This window comes from Bidens hawaiensis, unplaced genomic scaffold (genome assembly GCF_021521415.1).
Source record: "Bidens hawaiensis isolate Kalapana, Puna unplaced genomic scaffold, B.hawaiensis_p1.1 tig00016672_1, whole genome shotgun sequence".
NCBI lineage: Eukaryota > Viridiplantae > Streptophyta > Magnoliopsida > Asterales > Asteraceae > Bidens > Bidens hawaiensis.
In genome coordinates, this window is record NW_027492527.1 from 447399 (window position 1) to 467885 (window position 20487).

A 20487-nucleotide genomic window follows, 5' to 3' on the forward strand; every position below is an offset into this window, starting at 1 on the left:
GTTGTTATTCATCATTTTGCTGACTTTATACATGTGTTAACAAGAGGGTTTTAATCCTTGTGGTGACGCAACCGGTGTTAAAAGACATCAGGGGAGAAGGTTGGACCGGATAACTAGGGGTTATGCTTTTTGAGAGAAAATCTCCGGGGTTCCACACTAGGATGAGTAGGATCGACCGCAAGCCGACCTACGACCATGCAGTCAGATCGTAGATTGTCGCCACTATAAAAATAATAATAATAAAAAAGGTAAACTTGAGCTTTAAACGAAACAAGTTTGGTCATGGGCCTTGAAGGTATAAATTGCAAGGGGCGGGGGAATGGAGACCATTCTCCTGTTTTACACCATAAAAAACACACATGAGCTCTCATCTCTCTATAAAATAGCTCAAGGTTTCGTTTTTAATACGGATTCAAGAATGGATTTCAAATACGTTTACATCCCATCAAAACAAGAAGAACACATAAAGAGACCAACACCAAACAACTTCGGGTCTAACTCATTTAAGATACGTTTTTATTAAAAATGTCTGCTAAACGAGATTGTTAAAGAGTGAAAGTTTGTAGTATTGTAGATTGGGTGATAAAGTAGCAAACATTTTTGTGACAACCCTAATTTTCGATTTGTTAATATTATATTTTAATATTAAAAGTGTCGAGAATCGAACTTCAGTCAGTATACACGAGGTGTGGATGTGGCATCATGCATAAGCTGAGGCACTTCAAACCTCAAAGCATTATTTTGTGTCAAGCAAGAGGCATAGTTTTAAACTCATCCCATTCAAAATTGAATTTTCCTAACAAGATTTACATGTAATTTATATTTTCATAACCACCAAATTTCAGGGTTGATTCTAAACAATTCTACGGTATTTTATCAGTTTTTATGTTTAAAAGAATTAACTAATAACTTGCTATGAATAGCTAATTTAATACTTACCTACCAATCGCAAATTTAACAATTATGAATTTTTTATGATAACAAGAAATACTTAAAACTCCAACCCGGCTATAAACTCATATAAGTTCAAAACAAGCACGCAACAAAACGCCCATATAAACGTACTAATTACCCACAAACTAAACTTAACTCCAGCTATACTCATCTCCATCCAAGACGCCAACTATAAACTTCAACTCCAACTAACTATAAATCTTTTAATCTCAACTTAAATATGTCAAACGTTAAAAACAAAACTCGGTTGAAAAATACAATTGCAAAACGACTGGAAATTAAAAGCTAAATAAACCCGCGTAACACGCGGGCTAAAAACTAGTATATATATATATATATATATATATATAAATTTATCCCGTTAAAAATACCATGAATCTAGTGGGGTTTCTTGTTCAGGTCAAAACTGTTCGGGTCAGGTACATTATAGATAAACGATGTTTTACTTAATCCATTAGAGAGAAAAGAACATTTTATTAGACATGGTTTTTTTATAAATAAAAAATGAGGTTTCTTGTACATTAGAGATAGACTTTGTTTTTTTATAAGTAAAAAAATGAGGTTTCTTGTACATGTCAAAACGGGTTGGGCCAGGTTGATCTGTTATAGATAAAAGTAACCTTAATCAAATAGTGTCTCTTGTACATGTGAAATTTGGTTGGGGCAGGTTGACCCGTTAGAGATAAAAGTACCCTGAATCATATGAGTTTTCTTGTACATGTCAAAACTAGTCATATCGGGTTAGAGAAAATAATGTCTTTTTAAGCTGAATCAAATGGGTTGAAGGTGTTTACCCATGCAAGCGAAGCCTCTATTATCGTTCCAAGTGACCAAAAACATGTAAAAACAACCATCCAAGCCCCTCTGTTTGGAAGAGGAACAAACTCGAGAAACCAGAATGCAAACACATGCGCACACCCTAAACCGACACCCCAACCAAACATCGAAGAATCAGCAATGATATATAATTAGGCGCGAAAGCACTCAAAATCCCGGCTATGCTTGTTACTATGGCAGCCCCAAGAAATCCTCTCCTAAAACATAAAAACAATATTATCCATTTAACTAACAAAAATAACTAACAAGGGCAATATGGTCAATAATATTCTTAAAGAAACTTACTTTCTGCCATAAGTATCAGACACAACTCCACATAAATATGCACCAACAAGCATCCAGCAAAAGCCACAGTTGAAATCATACTTTCTTGATTCGCCGAAAGACCCCACTCAGGTTGAATGGCGGGTCCCACAAACGACAGAAGCATCATCTCCATAGCTTCTGCAACCCAACCCAGACCCGAATAAGCAAGTACTATTACTTGGAACCTTCCGAACCCGATTGCACAAAGTGCTTCATCCAGTGTATAACCAAACACTTGATCTCCCATCTTGTCAACAATTGAATATTTGCAGCTGATTTGATATTTGATTGATTGATCAATATTCTTAATAATTGAGTCAAATTTCACGTTAAATATTATATGTAACGAAATCATGTTTCACGTTGATACAATATGTTTCAAGTTAAATATTTTATATTGATTTTATGACTTTATCTAATGGTGGGATCATAGCATATTCTTTTAGAAATGTGTGAATTTGACAAAACAACAAATTGCATATTCCTACTTAGAAAAAATCATTATTTTTAGAAAGGTTTTAATAAGAAAGGTTCAAATACACCTTTTTATGAAAATATATATATATATATATTGTATCGTATTATATTACATTGTATCATATTATGTGGTATCTTATTGTATTATAACATACTAGTTTGACCCCACACGCTAGTAGCAAATTGATCATATAATACTTCATTTGTCAAGGAACCATACTGTCAAGAAATTAAAACTTCACTTGGGTATTCACAATTTGTATAAGCTACCCCTATGTGCCTACTCTTCACTTGGGCATTATTACTAGTTACACTAATTGTATAAGCAGTTAGTTACTTTTTCTGTAGCAAAAACTTGCATCAGTTAACGCTTCTCGGCGGTAACAAATAGCCATCGTGATGTAGGCCCAAGATCACGCTTCTAGAGGTGTTGCACGAAAATGGGCATAACTTGGGCTACGGGCCTCCGTTTCAAGCGTGCTACCAGTCAAAACGACCGTTTGAATGTGAGCCACGTTGTGGTAACATGTCGTAGGCGTGTTATCCCGTTTATTTTTCCAAAATAAGTCTTCTAGATAGACTTTTGGGCGACTTTTATGTTTTTTGTCTAGTTTTCGGTTTTGTTTTGGGCTGTTGTTGGGCTTGTGATTGTTTGTGTCCGCCCAAGCCCATTTTGGATTCTCTATTAATATGTTATGTTTAGTTGTGAGTCTTGTGACTAATCATTGATCAGAATTTAATAAAAATACTTTGGCTTCTCAAATTCTTGCCTTTTGGGGTCGAATTTGGGGGTTTGGTGAAGGATCTTCACGGGTATTCCAAGAATCAACGTGATTAGCCTTCGGATTCTCATAGTACGCTGCATCACATCGTCAATAAGCTATTGATAGAAACTAGAAATCTAAATTACTGAAACTAACGTAACTAGCCACATTCGAGACATGATGGATCTCCGATTAGCCAATCCGAGATGGCAATTCTCCAAATACAATGTCAAGAAACCGTAATTTTAATACATAAACATCAATGCCCTATTATTAAAAGAACATATAAAAGAACCCGAATTGTAGTAATAATTGAAGCGGTTACTTAGACCTTTCGTAACCATTCGGCTTCCTTTAGCTCTTCATCTTCCTTGGACCCTTCATCTCCCTTGGAAGATCCGAACGGGTTCGTATCATAATAAGTTGATCTTTTAATGGTTTGAGAGTTGAGACATTTATTCTACTTGAATAGGTGAGCCTATATTGTCTGTTAACTCCCTCCCTTTGGTCTCAAATGGAAGAAGCACAACACTCAGACATGACAAAAGTAATACAACCTCAAACAGAATAACCGGCAGCGTTTGGTGGCAACCGCTACCCATCCCAACTGCTATCAACGGACACACCATACCGCCGATTCTGCCTATTGCTGTCGCTATGCCAACTGCTGTTGCTCTTAAGTTTGTAGGATACACCTGTCCACATCAAATGAAAGTTTACAATTTTGATTATTAACTAATAAACATTAACATAGGGCATACATACCTCTGGAGCATAGATACAAACAACATCAAAACTTGCAGAAACGAACATGCGAGCTCCAAACAAAAAGACGGTGGTCATCACTTCATTCTGATGAACGACTAATGGAAGTAACAGAGCGAACCCTGCAAATAACATGATTTCCATGGAGATCTTACGACCTACTCGGTCCAATATAAAAGCTGCTAGACCGAGCCCAGGAAGCTCTGCCAAGCTAGTGATGAACACGTTTACATACAAGCTCGGATCCTTAATATTATCTGAGTGTAAAGTAGGAGAATCGCATTCACTTTGCGCCACGCTTAATTGTGACGTTAACAATATAATGCCATAATATGAAAATGTGTTGCCAAAGTACAAGAACCATACGAGAAGCGTTGTTTTGATCAAATTTGGTGATAAAAGCATGCGTATGGACGGGGAGTTTGCTTTAGAACTAGTTAGTTTAGTTGTTGAAGAGAGTAACATGGTACTTTCTAAGGACTCGTCTTCGTTGGTTATATTATCAGAAACGAGTCGGCCAACTGGGAGTTCTTTTTGGTTGAGTGCAGCTCCGTTCACGAGAATTTGTTGGGCCTCGGCTAATCGTCCTTGTGTTAAAAGGTATCTTGGAGACTCGGGTACAAGACGGTAAAACAGTAGTGACACGATAGATGGAACCGCAGATAGTCCAAGGAGCAACCTCCAGCCATATGTAGGCATGATTCCCTGCAATGAAATCAACTCATAAATCATATGGTGGGCTTACTGGTTTCTTGTAAGGGTCAAAACGGGCCAGGTCGGGTAGATAAACGATTATTTTGTTTAACCCGTCGGAGATAAAAGTAACCTAAATCAAATGGGCTTTCTTGTTCTTGCGCATGTGAAAACGAGTCGGGTCAGGTTCAACCATTATAAAAGATTTTTTTAATCAACATTTAAAAAAAGCTTGTTTGGATAGATTTGGTGAGCATGCCCTCCACTGTAAGGAATTGCCCCATTTGGACGCTTGGTACGGTTTGGATAGATTCCTCTTTTCCCTCCAGATGAATCAGGCCCCATTTGTAAAAAAGCTTGTTTGGATAGATTTGGTGAGCATGCCCTCCACTGTAAGGAATTGCCGGGATTCAGGTATCGTCATGGCTGGGTTAGAGATGTCTTATGGGATGTGCTTAGACGTGCCGGGATCTCAGCCAAGAAAGAGGCACCTGTAAACTTTTTGACTGATCCGCGAGAGGGAAGATCTACCCCGCGTCTTGCGGATGTTCTTGTGTTTGGCTGGACAGGGGGTAAGCATGCGTGTGTTGACCTCACTGGGGTGTCCTCGTTGGTGGGGCTGAGAGACAGTGGCTTCGTTCCGGGACAGGCGGTTTTGAGAGCGGAATCTAGGAAGGTTGCTAAGCATGAGATAGCGTGTTTGGAGAATCAACACGTGTTCATTCCATTTGCCTTCGACACTTGGATCCCTAGCTCCCGAGGCGGTTCGCTTCTTGGAGCGGGTGCAGAAGGTGGTCCACTGTGACTCACAGAGCCCGAGGAACCAAGGATTTATATTTAGTAGAATAGGCTTTGCGATTCAAAAGGGGATAGCGACGCAGCCTGTTGCTCGCTTACCCATTATCCAGATGTAGCTCGGTTTGTGTTATATATAAAAGGATTTATGTAAAAAAAAATCATAGTTTATCAACATTTTAGAGATAAATGGTATTTTATATATAACCCATTAGAGATAAAAGTAACCCGAATCAAATGGGGTTTCTTGTACAGGTGAAATCGGGACGGGTCAGGTTGGCCCATTAGAAATGATAAGATTTTTTATTTGACCTGTTTGAGATGAAAGTAACCTAGATCAAATGGGGTTTCTTCTACAGGTGAAACCGGGCCAGGTCAGGTTAACCCATTAGAGATAAAAAAAAATATATTTAACCCGTTAGAGATAAAAGTCAAAATGGGTCGGGTCAGGTTGACTCGTTAGAGATAAAAAATATATTCTTTATAACCCGAATTAAAAGGTTTGAAAGCGTTTACCCATGCAAGTGAAGCCTCCATTACCGTACCAAGCGTCCAAAAACACGAAAAAACAATCATCCAAGCCCCTCTATTCGTTACCGGAACAAACTCAAGAAACCATGATGTAAACACATGCCCACACCCTAACCCGACACCAACCAAGCATCGAAGAATCAACAACGATATATAATTAGGCGCGAACGCACTCAAAATCCCAGTAACACTTGTTACTATAGCAGCCCCAAGAAACCCCCTCCTAAAACACCAAAACAATATTATTAATTATATTCATTAACTAACAGAAATAACTAACAAGGGCAAAATGGTCAATATTAATATTATTAAAGAAACTTACTTTCTGCCATAAGTGTCAGATACAACTCCACATGAATATGCACCAACAAGCATTCCAGCAAAAGCCACAGTGGATATCATACTTTCTTGATTCGCGGAAAGACCCCACTCGGGTTGAATGGCGGGTCCCACAAACGACAAAAGCATCATCTCCATGGCTTCTGCGACCCAACCCAAACCCGAATAAGCTAGTACTATGACTTGGAACCTTCCGAACCTGATTGCGCATAGTGCTTCATCTAGTGTATACCCACACACCTGGTCTCTCATCTTGTCTGGAATTTGATCGTTTGATGTATAAATTAAAATGATTGATTAGTTTTGCGTTGACTTGATAATCAACAACTGTTTGGTTGGAAATTATTAACCCAAAGTGGAATACTTGTAACGAACCATTAACTATTAACCCAAAGTAGAATAGATATTTTATGTTGTTGGTGGGACCCATCGGTGTGTATGAAATTCAACCCACGTGTATGAATGAAACGGTTTTGTTTTTATATAGATAGCACAACTCAATTATACTTGTAATAACTAGTAAAGTTTAACCCTGGTGTTGTTATGACATGGTCAAAATGTGGATATAGGGCTTGACAAGGGTGGCCCACCGTTTATGAGCGTCTAACTCATATCATAGTGTAGTTAACGGGCTTATTTTCTTATTTTAGTTTAAATATCCACCCTACAAAACCTGAAGTTTATGTATATAACAAAGTTCGAGGAAATTTTGAAGAAAGGAAAATGACCTGCCGTACCATGTATCATCTAGTCATAGGATTGTGACTCACCTCATAGTCACATTAAATTTAGTGTAGCAACAAGGTTGTTTTCAATATATATAATAATTAGGAAATACTTTTATTTCAAACCAACCCATATAAACTGATACCGGAACCTCTACTCGTCCACGGCACCACACTGATGTCACCGATGCCAAGACCGTTAAGTGTAGTGGGCGATGCCCGTTGCCAGCCACATCACCTTCATGGGGGATGCAAAGGAGGAAGGCACTATTGCAATAGTGCCGGAGAGTGTGGATAAAGGGTAATGATGGGGCACAACTTTTTTCAACCAATCACATTCAGTTATTAAAAATTGAAAAAAGAAAAAAAAAAGATTAAATAACTTGGTTTATGCCATTACGCACGTTTATTGGTTTACTTAGTGCCCTTCCGCAAACAAACTTTTATAGAATGTAAAAGTTAAAAAGCTATAGTTTAAAAAGGTAAACTTTTGTAGAAGTAAAGGAAGTTTCAATGAATGACATTGTTATTGGGTACATAGTGATAATATCTTACATTTTTATGAGCAAACAAACAGTTTTTTACCAACAGATTCAAAATCCAAATAGTTTACAAAAATATAACTTAATTGACCAAACATAAGTCACAAGTAAACTGCATCACATATAATCTATCAAACAAAACAAAGATAAATGAACAATATTCAAGATAACATTATGCAGACTCGTTAACTAACCGTTTCTTTTTGTTAACGGACCCGCTTAAAGATGCTTTCATCTTCTTCCACTCCTTTATAGACTCCTCGGTCCTCATAAACGAGCACGTTTCATCAGATTCTAACTTCCCGAGAGATAAAAGCTTATTTTTTTCTGGAATGTTCTTCTTCGCAGGTGGTAAAGCAGCTTCCGATAAAAGCTTCTTTTTATCTGGAATGTTCTTCAGAGGAGGCAAAGCAGCTTCCTTTCTCACAACCGGGATCTGATCATCAAGATTCTTGTTTGGCGGTTGCGAATCGTGTGTATCCGCTTGTTAATCATGTTTTTCAAAATCATTATTGGGAATAATATGTGAAATGCTAAAAGAAGTATGACTTGCAGTGCTGATTAATTGTGTCCATGAATATTTATGCCTCCAAAATTCACCTCTAGCTGTTTTAATCAAATCTTCATCATTTTTCACATGTGAATCCTTATTTGGTTCCTTTAAATCTTGATCATTTTCTTGTTTTTCCAAGATGGAATCAAGATCATCAGTTTTAGGCTCTTCTTCTTTTGGTCAACTGTATTATCGGCTTTTGGTTCCTCTTCTTTTTGCTCACAATCGTCTACAACAATGCTGTTTGCAATAATGTCGGGAATATCGTTTTTGGTGGTAGCTTCACCCACTTCTGGTTCAATCCCGGGCCCAGGCCCATCAGCCTCCAACTTTTTATTTTTATCACTGTGAAACTCCTCTTCTTTTCTTTGAGGAATAGATGCAATGAACTCAGAAATATTGAACGATGTTTCGCGTTTCTGACCAAGCAGATCTTTCCATGTGGACTTCAATGACCTTAAAAGAATTATTTCCCGATTGTTTTGTAACCAACTCCGCTTCATTTTTGTTGTTTTCTGGAGTATCCAAACGGGTCCGAATTTTTCTAGAAGTTTCTTCTGAGTGTGATGATTTTCTCTTCTTAGTGAGCGGCACGGTTTCCTTTTGAGGATTGTCCTTCACACTATTTGGTTTGTTGGTAGAAGTATTTAGCTTCTTAGGTGCTTGAGCCTAAGCACCAGACAAGTATAGGACAAAATACATTAGTTTTAACCCTAAAACGGGCCGTCTTGAAAGATCAGACTTTATATTATTTCAAACCATTAAAGCACACCAAAAAACCATACACAATACCATACCTAAAAAACAAACTATTGTGTTCTGCGATCGGATCAAGTAGAGTTCTGGGCCAACTGAAAATAAGCTATATACTAAAAGTAAAGATGGAAAAATATTCGGGTTGGGCTAGTTTGCCACTTTAACAATTTATCTTTTGTATTCAACACGTTCAAATTTTTAAGGAAAAAGAAAAGTGAACACACACACAACATTGAACTTGACAAAACGTGGTGATGGGTCGGCAAGGCCAGGATAAATAGTTAAGATTTAGTAAGCTTTAAGCATTTGAAACACCTTGGATGACTTTTGACCTATTTGACTTTGTTGACTCGTTTGACCTTTATTTTATATTTTTTCTATTCTAGCTTAGTTTTAAATTTCAAATAGTTCGACTCGTTTCAGATATAAATAACACCTAAGTCGCCAAATCTTTTATGCAGATGGAAACATTCAACTCATACTAAACTAAAAAGAAATTAAAAAAGGAATAACACTAACCGATTATAGCTAATACCTGATTTGCCATCATAGCTTTCATTTCACCTAACAAATCCATGCTGTCATTTTTCCTATTAGCCACATTAATAATCAGATTATCCTCATCCGTTAGATGATCTTCCTCATCAGTTTCACCAGCAATCCCTTCATCTTTTCCATTTGTCGATTCAGAGACCTCAACTACTTGCTTAGGCGGATTTGCCCTTTCAAATATCTTATTCATCACTGAGTTCATTTATTCAGTTCTTGCTCATTAATTCCATAGCTTTCATTGTCAATTTCAGAAGACAGATTTTTATTTGGTGGTGGAAAATCAGCCGAGTGCTCCTCGCAATCGCAGAAATGAGTTGGAACGGTGGGAACTTGAATCTGCTGAAAGCTGTATTTGTGCTTTCCAATTCCAACTTGGGCCAATGATTTTACCTATGAATAGAATTAACAAAATAAATAAAGTGGAATCGAGACATTATGTTTATAGAGAGTGTAAAATGTAAACATAAAGATTACCTTTCCTAGTTTGGGGAAGAATAACTGAATCTGTGTTTTATCTGCAGGGGTCGGTTTCTTTGGTTTATCTAAAGTGTCATGATTAATTGCTGCATCAGCATTAGAATTATCAGATGCTTTGCTGGCACGTTCAGATTCTTCTTGCCACTCACGCTTCAATTTAACAAGATAATGTTCTTTAGCCTTCTCAAGCCTCAACTTCCCTCCTTTCCACATGCATCCATTATACTGTAAATTTTGTGTGTTAAAAATAGGCATTAATATCTATTGTATCAGTATATTCACAGATGATTAGGAAATAACTAAAAAGCTACAGAAAAAAATTACAACTCACAGCAACTTACTAATGGCCTATAAATTGCATTGTAAATTAAAGTAAAGGAATTTCATGATGTTATAAGAAGCGCAAAACATAACACAAAAGAATGGGGGAATTTAAATACCAAAAAATCAGTATTCACAAATGTATCTAGATGCCTATATCAATAAAGTAATGACATGGTGTTTACTCAATTTAATCTTAAGCATACATTATTATTAAAGAGAAATTCTTTTGGTGTTATATACACTTACAATACAGTTACACAAATTTGTTGCTTATCAGTTATCGATAAACTAGAAACGTCTTAACATGATGTATACTTCTGAGTTGTGGCCACTTTCATCACTTACATATTTAAAGCTTTACAACATTCAAGGATGTTAAAACCGTATACCAGTTAAATATAACTTTGATTACTTTAGCAGTCTACTCGTTTTCGTTTATCATACATTTTAAAAACAGAACATTAAAGAGTACAGCACTTCAATTGTCCTACTTTTGCTCAAACTTGATCTACCAAACACAGGTGCAAATATAGAGGTAGTATAATATGCTCAATATAAATTTATAACAGTCCACTTAGTTATTCTCCTAACTACACCTGCAATAAAATTAACACTTACAGTTTTGTAAACCCTAGGTCAACTGCAGCTAAAAAGGTAACCTAACTGACATCCAAACTAATAATAATAATAATAATAATAATAATAATAATAAATAAGAGATGAACCGTGCTGAAGAGCTTTGGAAGAGATTTATCGGAAGAAGGCAGGAAATCGAGGTAAGCGAAGCTGCGGCCTTTGGTGCGAACAACATCGACGGAGACTACATCACCTAACGCCGAGAAGGTTTTCCGGAGATCATCTTCCGTCACTCCGGCGCCTAAACCGCCGATGTGTATCCGTGTTTTCTCTACGGTTACTTCTCCGTTTCCGTCCATTCTCACCGGACACCAAAACGAAAGCAGCTTGATGAGGTAACAGAGTAATGAGTTAGGTTAGATTTATGGGCCGGGTCGGTTGAACTTGACCCAAATGTATACCCCTGATATTATTATAACTTTTCAGGGTTTAGCCCACCTAAATTTATAGAAAGCTTTATTAAGTGGTGCACAAACCGAGTGTTTTTTAAGAATTTTGGATTTGATCAATAAAAATCAAAACCGGGTTGGATAAGAACCGGTGTTGAGTATTATTGAATATTTGATCGGTTTTCAGGAATTTTTCGGGTTTCGAGTATGATCGGGTTGGTTGACCTTGACCCACATATATACCCCTCCTGATTATTCAAACTTTTTAGGTTTTAGCCCACCTAAATTTGTAGAAAGTTTTATAAGAGTTAGGAATCAGTTCTGGATATAGTCAAGTATTTGACTAGGTTTGGTTGAGTTTTCTGGGTTTTATGGGTTTCGGGGTTGGGTTATGACCGGGTAGAGGTGGAAACGATTCTGGTGTGTTCAGGTCGGGTACATGTTCGAGGAGGAACCCAATACTAGGTCGTACTCGCGGGTCGGGTACGGGTAGAATCTGGTTTCGGATCGAGTACACTGGGTCAGCTTCAAAACCTGGTATTTTGTGCACCTCTTGTATCCACTCTAATTTGGACAAATTCATATCATAAGGTTCGCTTCAATTCACATTCGGTGACTTTTCCTGTTAAAAACATGTTTTCAGCGACCTGTAATTAACGACGTTAGTATTTCGTTAGTCACAGAATGGTAAGAACAAATATTATAAAATGTGTGATCATTATCAGCCAAATTATTAGTTAGGACCAACATCAACTAAAAAAATGATAGTTACAATTAACAAAAACCAATACACCTTATAAATATATAAATACACATAAAAACATTTATAATATATTATAAATAGTAAACAAGAAAAGCACGTGTCAAGCTCGAGCTTGAAAACATAAACAAGAGCCATGGTCAAGCTTTAGAAATAGGGGTGTACACGGACCGGACGGACACAGACGAGACCTTGTCCGTGTTCGTCCGTTAAGCTTTTGACGGACAAATGGACGGTTCACGAACACTTAACCGAACGAAAATTCACGTCCATGTTTGTCCATTAAGAAATTGAGTTTGTCCATGTCCGTCCGTGTCCGCCCGTAAATATTGTAAACGGATGTTAACGAACAATAATGGACAAACGGACACTAATGGACAAAACATACACTAATTGACTCTAATGGACAAACAAACACATGAACATTAATGGACACTAACGAACATTAATAGACAAACAAACATATGAACATTAATAGACAAACATATGAACATTAATGGACACTAATAGGCAACGGACACTAATGATGTCATTAAACAAACATACACAAACCTATCCGTATGGACGTTAATGGACAGACATTACTGGACGTAATCGAACGGACGTTACCGGACGTTCAAGGACACTATTGAACGGACATGGCATTTGTTCGTGTTTGTCCATTAAGCTTACCGGACGAAATTTTTGTGTCCATGTCCGGTTCATTTATTAAATGGACAAACACAAACGAAATTCTTGCCGAACGAACGACCGGACGTCCATCGGACGTATGGTTCGCTTACAGCCTTATTTAGAAATATAGCTCAAATCAAGCTGAGCTAAAGCTTAAACTATGTATAAATTAATCGAGCTAAGCTCAAGTCAAGCACCTTCCATTATGATCAAAAAGATTAATGAAAAACTGCTAACTAGAGAACCGAAATCACACGACTCCACCAGTAATAACAACAGCTAACCAGTAACCAAGTACTCCGTCACCGTCTATTTACAGTCACGATCCAATAACCGAATCAAAGTCTAGGGTTTCAATTCCGAACTGTAAGTATGCAAAGCTGGTTTTCCGGCGGCAGTGCTGGAAATCCTAATTCACTACCGAAGTCATTATCAGCTCCATCTTCATCACTGTTATCGGATTGGAACTCGTATGCTGCTACAAAGGATTCCGATGCAGGATCTAGCTTCGTCGGCTCGTTCGATATTGAATCGGCAGTTAGGTCTGCAAACGACACCGTTTCTGGCACCTTCAACGTGTAAGTCACTTGTTGAGTTAGTTTTTAGGGTTTAGGTATTTGATTTTGTGATCTGTTTGAATGCTTATGAATTTGTTGTGAGTTTGTGCATTGTGATGTTAGAGTTAGGTTCATAATTGGGGAAAATACTTATTTAGGTCTGATCTAGGTATCTAGGCTGATTATCCTATGGATTGGATTGGTGCCGGAATTGATAATGCCGAAAACAAGCAGAACCATATGCGAATAGTGGACCGATTTTTTTTTGGTTCGGTACAGGTACTGAATGGTACTGATACCGAATACATGAAAAAGAGTACCGGTACGAGCACCGATCGTGTTTGGTTGGTACTTGATCGGTACGGCACTGATATACAGTAAAAAATGTTCATCCTTAGTTTCTCCGGGATGTTATATGCAAACATCACCCTCATGATGTTTACACAGGCCTATACAACTCGTATTGGCCTGTTTTACTTGTATAGGCCTCACGTGACTGACATGTGTACGGAGGAAACAGTGAGACAACTTTTTGCAGCCTATACGACCCGTATAGCCGTATACAAGTCGTATAGGGCATCAACAGCTCGTATATAGCATTAGAGTCTAGCACAACATAAAACCTATACGAATCGTATAGAATCAATTTGCAGTGTAAATTTGTGTCTATACGAGCTGATGAGCTGTATAGGCCTATACAAGCCATATAATTCTCTGCTGTTGATATAGAGCTATATGAGCCTACGAGGCACCAAAAAATGAAACATGCCGACACAAACTGATACAATTCAGGTTCTACACGAGTCGTATAGGCCTCAAGCGGTGTTTGTATAACGCAAGCCGTTTATTCTGCAAATTGAATTCAATGCTTTAAAGATTGACAAATTTCTTATTGAATATTGGTTGTTTGGTTCTTGTTTAGGGTGACAAGGGGAGTGAGTAACATACCAGGGAATTTGCAGTCAGCCACCAGTAACATCCCTTCAGGAAAATCACTCATGTATTTTGGGCTTCTTCTTGCATCTGGAGTGTTCTTCGTGTTTATAGCATTTACAGTTTTCCTACCTGTTATAGTAATTGTACCTCAGAAGTTTGCTCTATGTTTCACTGTTGGATGTGGGTTTATAATCGGCTCGTTCTTCATGCTCAAAGGCCCAAAGAATCAGTTTCTGCATATGACTTCAACAGAGGTAATTGTTAATAGTTTTCGTTAACAGTCAAATTAAATTAAAGGTGACAGTTTGTGCTATAGGTTCTAAGTTGTAACATATTATTATCATGTTGCAGAGACTTCCTTTCACTTTGGGATTCCTAGGAAGCATGGCTGGTACCATTTATGTTTCCATGGTGCTTCATAGCTATATCCTTTCTGTGTTTTTTGCTGTAATTCAGGTATGAAAGATCATGTTCATTGACCCAAAAGTTGACCATGGCTACTTTTGATGGTATCTGACATTATTGTTTATGACAGGTTCTTGCGCTTGCTTACTACTGTATTTCGTACTTTCCTGGTGGATCAGCGGGGATGAGGTTTTTAACGTCTTCTTTGACTTCTTCGGTTATGAAATGCTTTGCCCGGTGACCATTGACTGCATCTTCACTTCTACTATACACTTCAACCGAATTTGTTTATGATATGAGTTTAATTTTTCTTTAAGGATTTAGCTTCGGGTGACCACTCGATTGGGATTTGATTGATCAAAGTATGTAAGATATGATTGGGACTATTACTTCCATTTTTTGTTTGTTATAGGATGAGTAAGAAGATATGTATTAATGATGTTCATGTGTCTTGCTTTTAGGTTGACATATATTTGTTTCTTGATAAGAGTTTAGTTTAAAAAGTTAGAAAACATGTAAAAGAGAAGCAACAAAAAGACTGGAAAATTTCGTAGTATGGAAACAATCACACCTCATCATTGGCTTCACAAGCACTCAGTCTCTCATTACATATTTTAACATCTATAAAGTATGGATATAGATCGGGGAAGGTGAGACGAGGGTAAACCTTATTTTCTTATCATTGATATGAGATCGTCGACCCAACAAAATTTTTTTACATTAAAGAAAACATAACTGCAACTTGTAGTGTAAGAGATAAGGAAGATGGAGAACATTAAAGGCGTAGAAAAAGAAAAGATGATCCACCTAGCATTTAAGTAAGAGGAGGTAAACAAGTCAAGACAGAGACAAAACCAAAGCAAATCTATACTTCTCAATTAAATTACCTCATGTTTATCCTACGTCTTCAAGAACTCGTATCCTTGCTCATGTCCTTGAAGAGGTGCATGTATACCGTTGTCATTGGTCTCATTTTCGCATGTCCAAACTATCTCAATAGTCAATCCTCCCTTGAATCAATGGTCTCCATGCTTCGTATGGATGTTGTTTTGTCTCTTATTCACTTATCCAAACCATCTTAATATTCAATCATTAATTGTATCCACAATGCATGCCACCCTAAATTTACCATGAAAGACATCATTTCTAATTCCATCTAGCATTGTGAGCACACATCCTTCTTAGCATCTACGTCTCTGCTAGGGGTGTAAACAAGCCCAAGCTCAACTCGTTTTGACTTGAGAGAGCTTGAGCTCAGCTCATTTCAAGATATTTTTCTAAAGCTTGAGCTTGGCTCATGAGTTATTTTTAAAAACTCGGACTCAACTCGTTCATTATTTATTGAAGAATTTATATACGATTTTAATTACTTTATATATTTTTGAGAAAAAACTTAAACGGAACTAAGCTCGACAATCTCGTGTACCTTAAAGGAGCCAAATCTCATCTCAAGCTCGACTGTACAATGAACAATCAATACATAGAACTAGAAGTCCAATACTTCAATATATGTAAAACTTAAACATACACAATGCTCGTAAAAGCTCATCAAGCCTAAACAGAATTTCCATACAAGAATTGAGTTTGGTCACGATAAAATAAGTGAATTTTATTTGAGGCTCAGGTTTAGCACGGACTTTCTATCTATCCGATCCTGTACACGGTAGAAGACGTGTTTCTAAGCCGTGTCATTTTATTTAAACAAAAAAAATACTTTAAAATTATTACTGTATTTGTTTTGTCGGTTTGTAATATATACGGAAAATATAAATATTACTTGCTTGCTTAAAAGTTAAAACAATGTACCGAAGAAGTTTGAATTTGGGAAATTAGGACGAAAGCAAACAATTTGTTCAACTCCATCGCCAATCCATCGGTGTATATAATAATAATAATAATAATACTCCGGTAACCGTGACGTTCGCTATGCCTCCGAAGAAGGAATTATGCCGGAACTTCCAGCGTGGATAGTACGCCTTTATCTTCTTCTGTTTATTATTATTCAATTCAATTCAATTTATTCATCTCATTGATATGTTTAGGGTTTAATATTAATAATATATCTCATTAATAATATATTTACACGCACATTGTTATTACTACTGTATATTTAGATTATACATACAATCGCAAAATTGATTGTAATGAACAGCTTCAATTCATTTAATTAGGTTTGTTTTATTTTAATGTAATTAATCATCTTAGTGATGTAATTAGTAACAATAAGACTCCCCTAACCGGTTCCCAACCCTAATCCAGTCCGGTCAATTCCGGTTTGTTATCGGTTTTCGGTTTACACTCCGTAAAGTAGTTTCAGTGGTGAGAATTACAAACCGTAGGTTTCTATCGGTTCCAAATCGATTTGTTTTCGGTTGGTAGGTTCGGTTCAGTCAACAAAAAGTCAAAACTACTTTGTGATCGGTTTTGGTTTGGGTTGAAAGTGGTTTATGATTGGTTTTCACCAGTTTTTGATCGGTTTTCGGTTTGGTTAAGTTGTTTTGGTGGTGAGAGTTACAAACCGGTTCCAAACAGATTCGGTTTCAAGTTCGGGTCATAGGTTTGGTTAATTGGTATCTTTGATGGTCAGAATTACAAACCGCTCTCGAACCTACGGCTTCTGTTGGTTCCAAACAGACTCGGTTTTTTTTCGAGTCGGGTCGTAGGTTTGGTTTCGTTTGGTTAACCGGTATCAGTGTGCGCCTCTACTTCAGATTATTATTTATCAGTTCTTGTTGTTTGTTAAATGGTTAATTATATGTTGTTCCTTGAGTTTTGTTAATTAATAGTATCTTTTCCTTCTTGAAAGTTGAAAGTTGAAACATTTGATTTTGTCTTCCAGCTGCCAATATGGTGAACACTGCAGATATCTTCATGCTAATCAACAGCAAGCAAAACCAAATTCAAATCCTTTTGGATTTGGCACACAAAATACTTCTCAACCGCAAAAGGCCAACCCGTTTGGATTCGGCGATGGTGCACAAAACACTACTCAACCGCAAAAGCCCAACCCGTTTGGATTTGGTGTTCAAAACAACTCCAATTCTAATCAATTCAGGGTTCGTACTTCATTGTGCATCCTAAACTTTTACACTTCTGTTTATGTTCATGCTAGTGAGTTTTTAATTTGTTATGTTAATCAGCCTGGTGAAAACAAGTGGAGCCGATTTGCTCCAAATAGTGGTACTCAGACTCAGTCTGCCCCGCAAAAACAAGATGCCCACGTGTAAGAATATAATCAACTGTTTATATAGTTTTATTCATTTATATAATGATAAATCGTGAGAACTGATTTTATGTGATGTTGATGTTAAACAGTTGCACAGACTCAGCGACTTGTAAGCGTCAATTTAGTGAAGATTTTGAGCACGAGAAACCGCTTTGGAAACTCACGTGTTATGGACACTGCAAATAGTATGCTATTCCACATCTTTCATATCAGTATTATTGTATTATCGGTAAATTTGAACCTGAGTTTATTTACCATTACAAATTACAAAGTTTTTGTTTCTGGTTGTATGAGTAATATTTTCTTTATGATGCCAGTTAAGGGTAAATGAAAGTTACCAATTTACCCCTTTTAACCTATTTCGAGACTGTTTAGTGTTTACTCCCATTTCACAAAATGTCGTTTAGTCAATCGTTTTTTTCCAAACACTCAAATATCTTATTATTACACACAATATTTGTTTTCTGTAAGATGATATACAACTCGAAATATAAGATTATTAATGACAGTTACTTTATAAGCATTGCTTCATATATATAATATAACCTGGAAAACCTTTTTTTTTCTTTAGTGGCCCGTGTGATATTATTGGTGATGTTAGCTATGAAGAATTACGAGCTTCCGCTTATGATGATGCTAAACGTGGGACCAACATTCAGTCAATTGTAAGTTCATTAAGAATCACCAACCCTGTTTACCAATTATTGAAGTTTGACATGACAATTAATGAAGTTAACATTTATGCAGGTTGAGAAAGAGAGAAGTTTACTAAATGCTAAACTGATCGAATTTGAAAACCTACTTAGAAACCCTTATGCACCTCAATCAAATTCGAATCTTAATACCCAAAGTACCCTTCCTGCAACTAACACAAATATATTCCCTCAACCAACTTCAAATTTTAATACCCAAAATACCCTTCCTGGAACTAATACAAATATATTTGCTCAACCGGTTCAAAACAATGCCCCTCCTGCGGTTTCAAGTTTCAACCAGTTGAATTCAACCATCAATACTGGTTTCCAAATGAGGCAAGATTTCTTTTTTATAATTGGGATTTATGCATTTTCTTTTAGCAACGTGTCACGCTTAATATTTTGTTTTTTATTTGTACTTTTCAGTGCGCCTGCTTCAAATAACGCGTTTGCTCAAGTAAATCAGTTTCAAGCTCCTGCTCAGAAGAACAGTTTTGGATTTGGAAATCAAGGTGTGCTTTCAATTTCATAATTTATGCAATTTCTTTTTATTTTTTATTTTTTTTAGGTTTTCATGTTTAAGTTATCGTGTGGTGATTTGTAGGTCAACTCGGCGTTCAACCTTCTACACAGTTATTTAGTAACCTGGCCCAAGCCACTACACCTACCTTTCCCAGTGCTTTCTCTACTGCAACTTCACCAAATCTTAATTTATCAAGTCAACAGCCGTCTATGCCAAATGTTGTTCCTGCATCAATTCCCAGTGTTCAAAATACGTAAGCGCGACTTGTTTTGTTACAACTGATTATCTGATTTTGATTAGCAAAAAAGATAATAATAATAATAATAATAATATTCTGTTCTTGCTTTTATGTGCAGGCAAAACATTCAGCATTCAAGTAATAGTGAAGATAACACTATATGGTTAAAAGATGAATGGAGAGCAGGAGAGGTAAGCAGTTGAAGTTTTCATCCATTTAAAATAGCCAAAATAACCATTGACCATTGACCAAAAACCAAAATAGACATGGGAAGTCTGATACTTGGAGGCTTCATGAAAAACAAGGGCTTCCGAAGGTGACACATAAGGGAAACGTCTGGGATGTAGGGTTTTTTCTGGTAGCCGGACCCACATACAGACCACTTATGTGCTGACATGTGGCAGATTTCTTGTAAGGGGAAATGTTTGCTCCCTAGACGTTTTGTCTTAACGTCTAGGATTAGAGGAAACATATAAAAGCGTCTAAAAAGGTCAGCAAATAAGTGGTCTGTTTGTGTGTCCGTCTATAAGATAAAGGCCCCAAAGCCTATACGTATCACCCATGTGTCAACTTCTGAGGTCCTTAATTTTCATGAAGCCCTAGATATTAGACTTTTAGAGGCTTCCCTTGTTTATTTTAGTTTTTGATAACCAGTCAACAGTTATTTTGGTACTTTTTATTATTATTTTTTTAAATCTTAGCTTAGTGATTTACAAACTCGAATAGTCATCATCATCTTTTTTCTATTTTATTTTACCTTTGCAGATTCCTGAGGAAGCACCTCCAGCAGGGGTGATCTTTTAGGTTAAGTGCTGGATTTCTAGGACACAATGATTGTTTGTTTTTCTCATAGATTTACCATATTGTTGATCCGTTATTTTGACCAAATTTTGATTTTTTTTAGTCGGTCGATTTCTGTAAAATGTATTCGTTAAGTAGAACGATTATATATTGGGTTGTTAGATCACTTCTATTATGTGATTCATAGTGACAATTTAATCAGTGAAGCTCAACTTTTATTTCCTTGTTAATGTCTAATGACATTCACACTCGTATAATC

At 36.8% G+C, this 20487-nt stretch overlaps 3 protein-coding genes and 1 pseudogene across 5 annotated transcripts; 2 read left to right on the top strand and 2 right to left on the bottom strand.

The window, feature by feature from the left end:
• Window positions 1-3448: 3448 nt before the first annotated feature.
• Window positions 3449-6795, bottom strand: LOC143551852 (organic cation/carnitine transporter 7-like). Its single transcript, XM_077042193.1, has 4 exons — window positions 6445-6795; window positions 6108-6345; window positions 4104-4808; window positions 3449-4033 (listed from the first exon to the last, which is right to left on the bottom strand). The coding sequence occupies exons 1-4, from the start codon at window positions 6711-6713 to the stop codon at window positions 3794-3796; spliced, it is 1452 nt and encodes a 483-aa protein (XP_076898308.1). The 5' UTR covers window positions 6714-6795; the 3' UTR covers window positions 3449-3793.
• Window positions 6796-7687: 892 nt separating this feature from the next.
• Window positions 7688-11351, bottom strand: LOC143551837 (protein REPRESSOR OF SILENCING 3-like; annotated as a pseudogene). The gene is made up of 6 exons (XR_013138559.1): window positions 11116-11351; window positions 10064-10291; window positions 9573-9979; window positions 8479-8950; window positions 8134-8446; window positions 7688-8079 (listed from the first exon to the last, which is right to left on the bottom strand). The product of XR_013138559.1 is annotated as a protein REPRESSOR OF SILENCING 3-like (transcript).
• A 1745-nt stretch (window positions 11352-13096) lies between these two features.
• LOC143551853 (protein transport protein sft2-like) lies at window positions 13097-15039 on the top strand. Its single transcript, XM_077042194.1, has 4 exons — window positions 13097-13425; window positions 14327-14594; window positions 14692-14796; window positions 14876-15039. Exons 1-4 carry the CDS (start codon window positions 13220-13222, stop codon window positions 14984-14986), a joined length of 690 nt encoding a protein of 229 aa, XP_076898309.1. The 5' UTR covers window positions 13097-13219; the 3' UTR covers window positions 14987-15039.
• A 1512-nt stretch (window positions 15040-16551) lies between these two features.
• On the top strand, window positions 16552-20429 carry LOC143551854 (zinc finger CCCH domain-containing protein 46-like). 2 transcript variants are annotated; one of them, XM_077042196.1, is made up of 10 exons: window positions 16552-16715; window positions 17585-17801; window positions 17886-17968; window positions 18061-18156; window positions 18543-18636; window positions 18719-19002; window positions 19093-19178; window positions 19271-19442; window positions 19546-19618; window positions 20193-20429. In XM_077042196.1, exons 1-10 carry the CDS (start codon window positions 16672-16674, stop codon window positions 20229-20231), a joined length of 1188 nt encoding a protein of 395 aa, XP_076898311.1. In that variant the 5' UTR covers window positions 16552-16671; the 3' UTR covers window positions 20232-20429. The 2 variants fall into 2 exon arrangements, with proteins under 2 accessions (XP_076898311.1, XP_076898310.1); XM_077042195.1 differs by having other exon boundaries at window positions 17585-17968.
• Window positions 20430-20487: the final 58 nt, after the last annotated feature.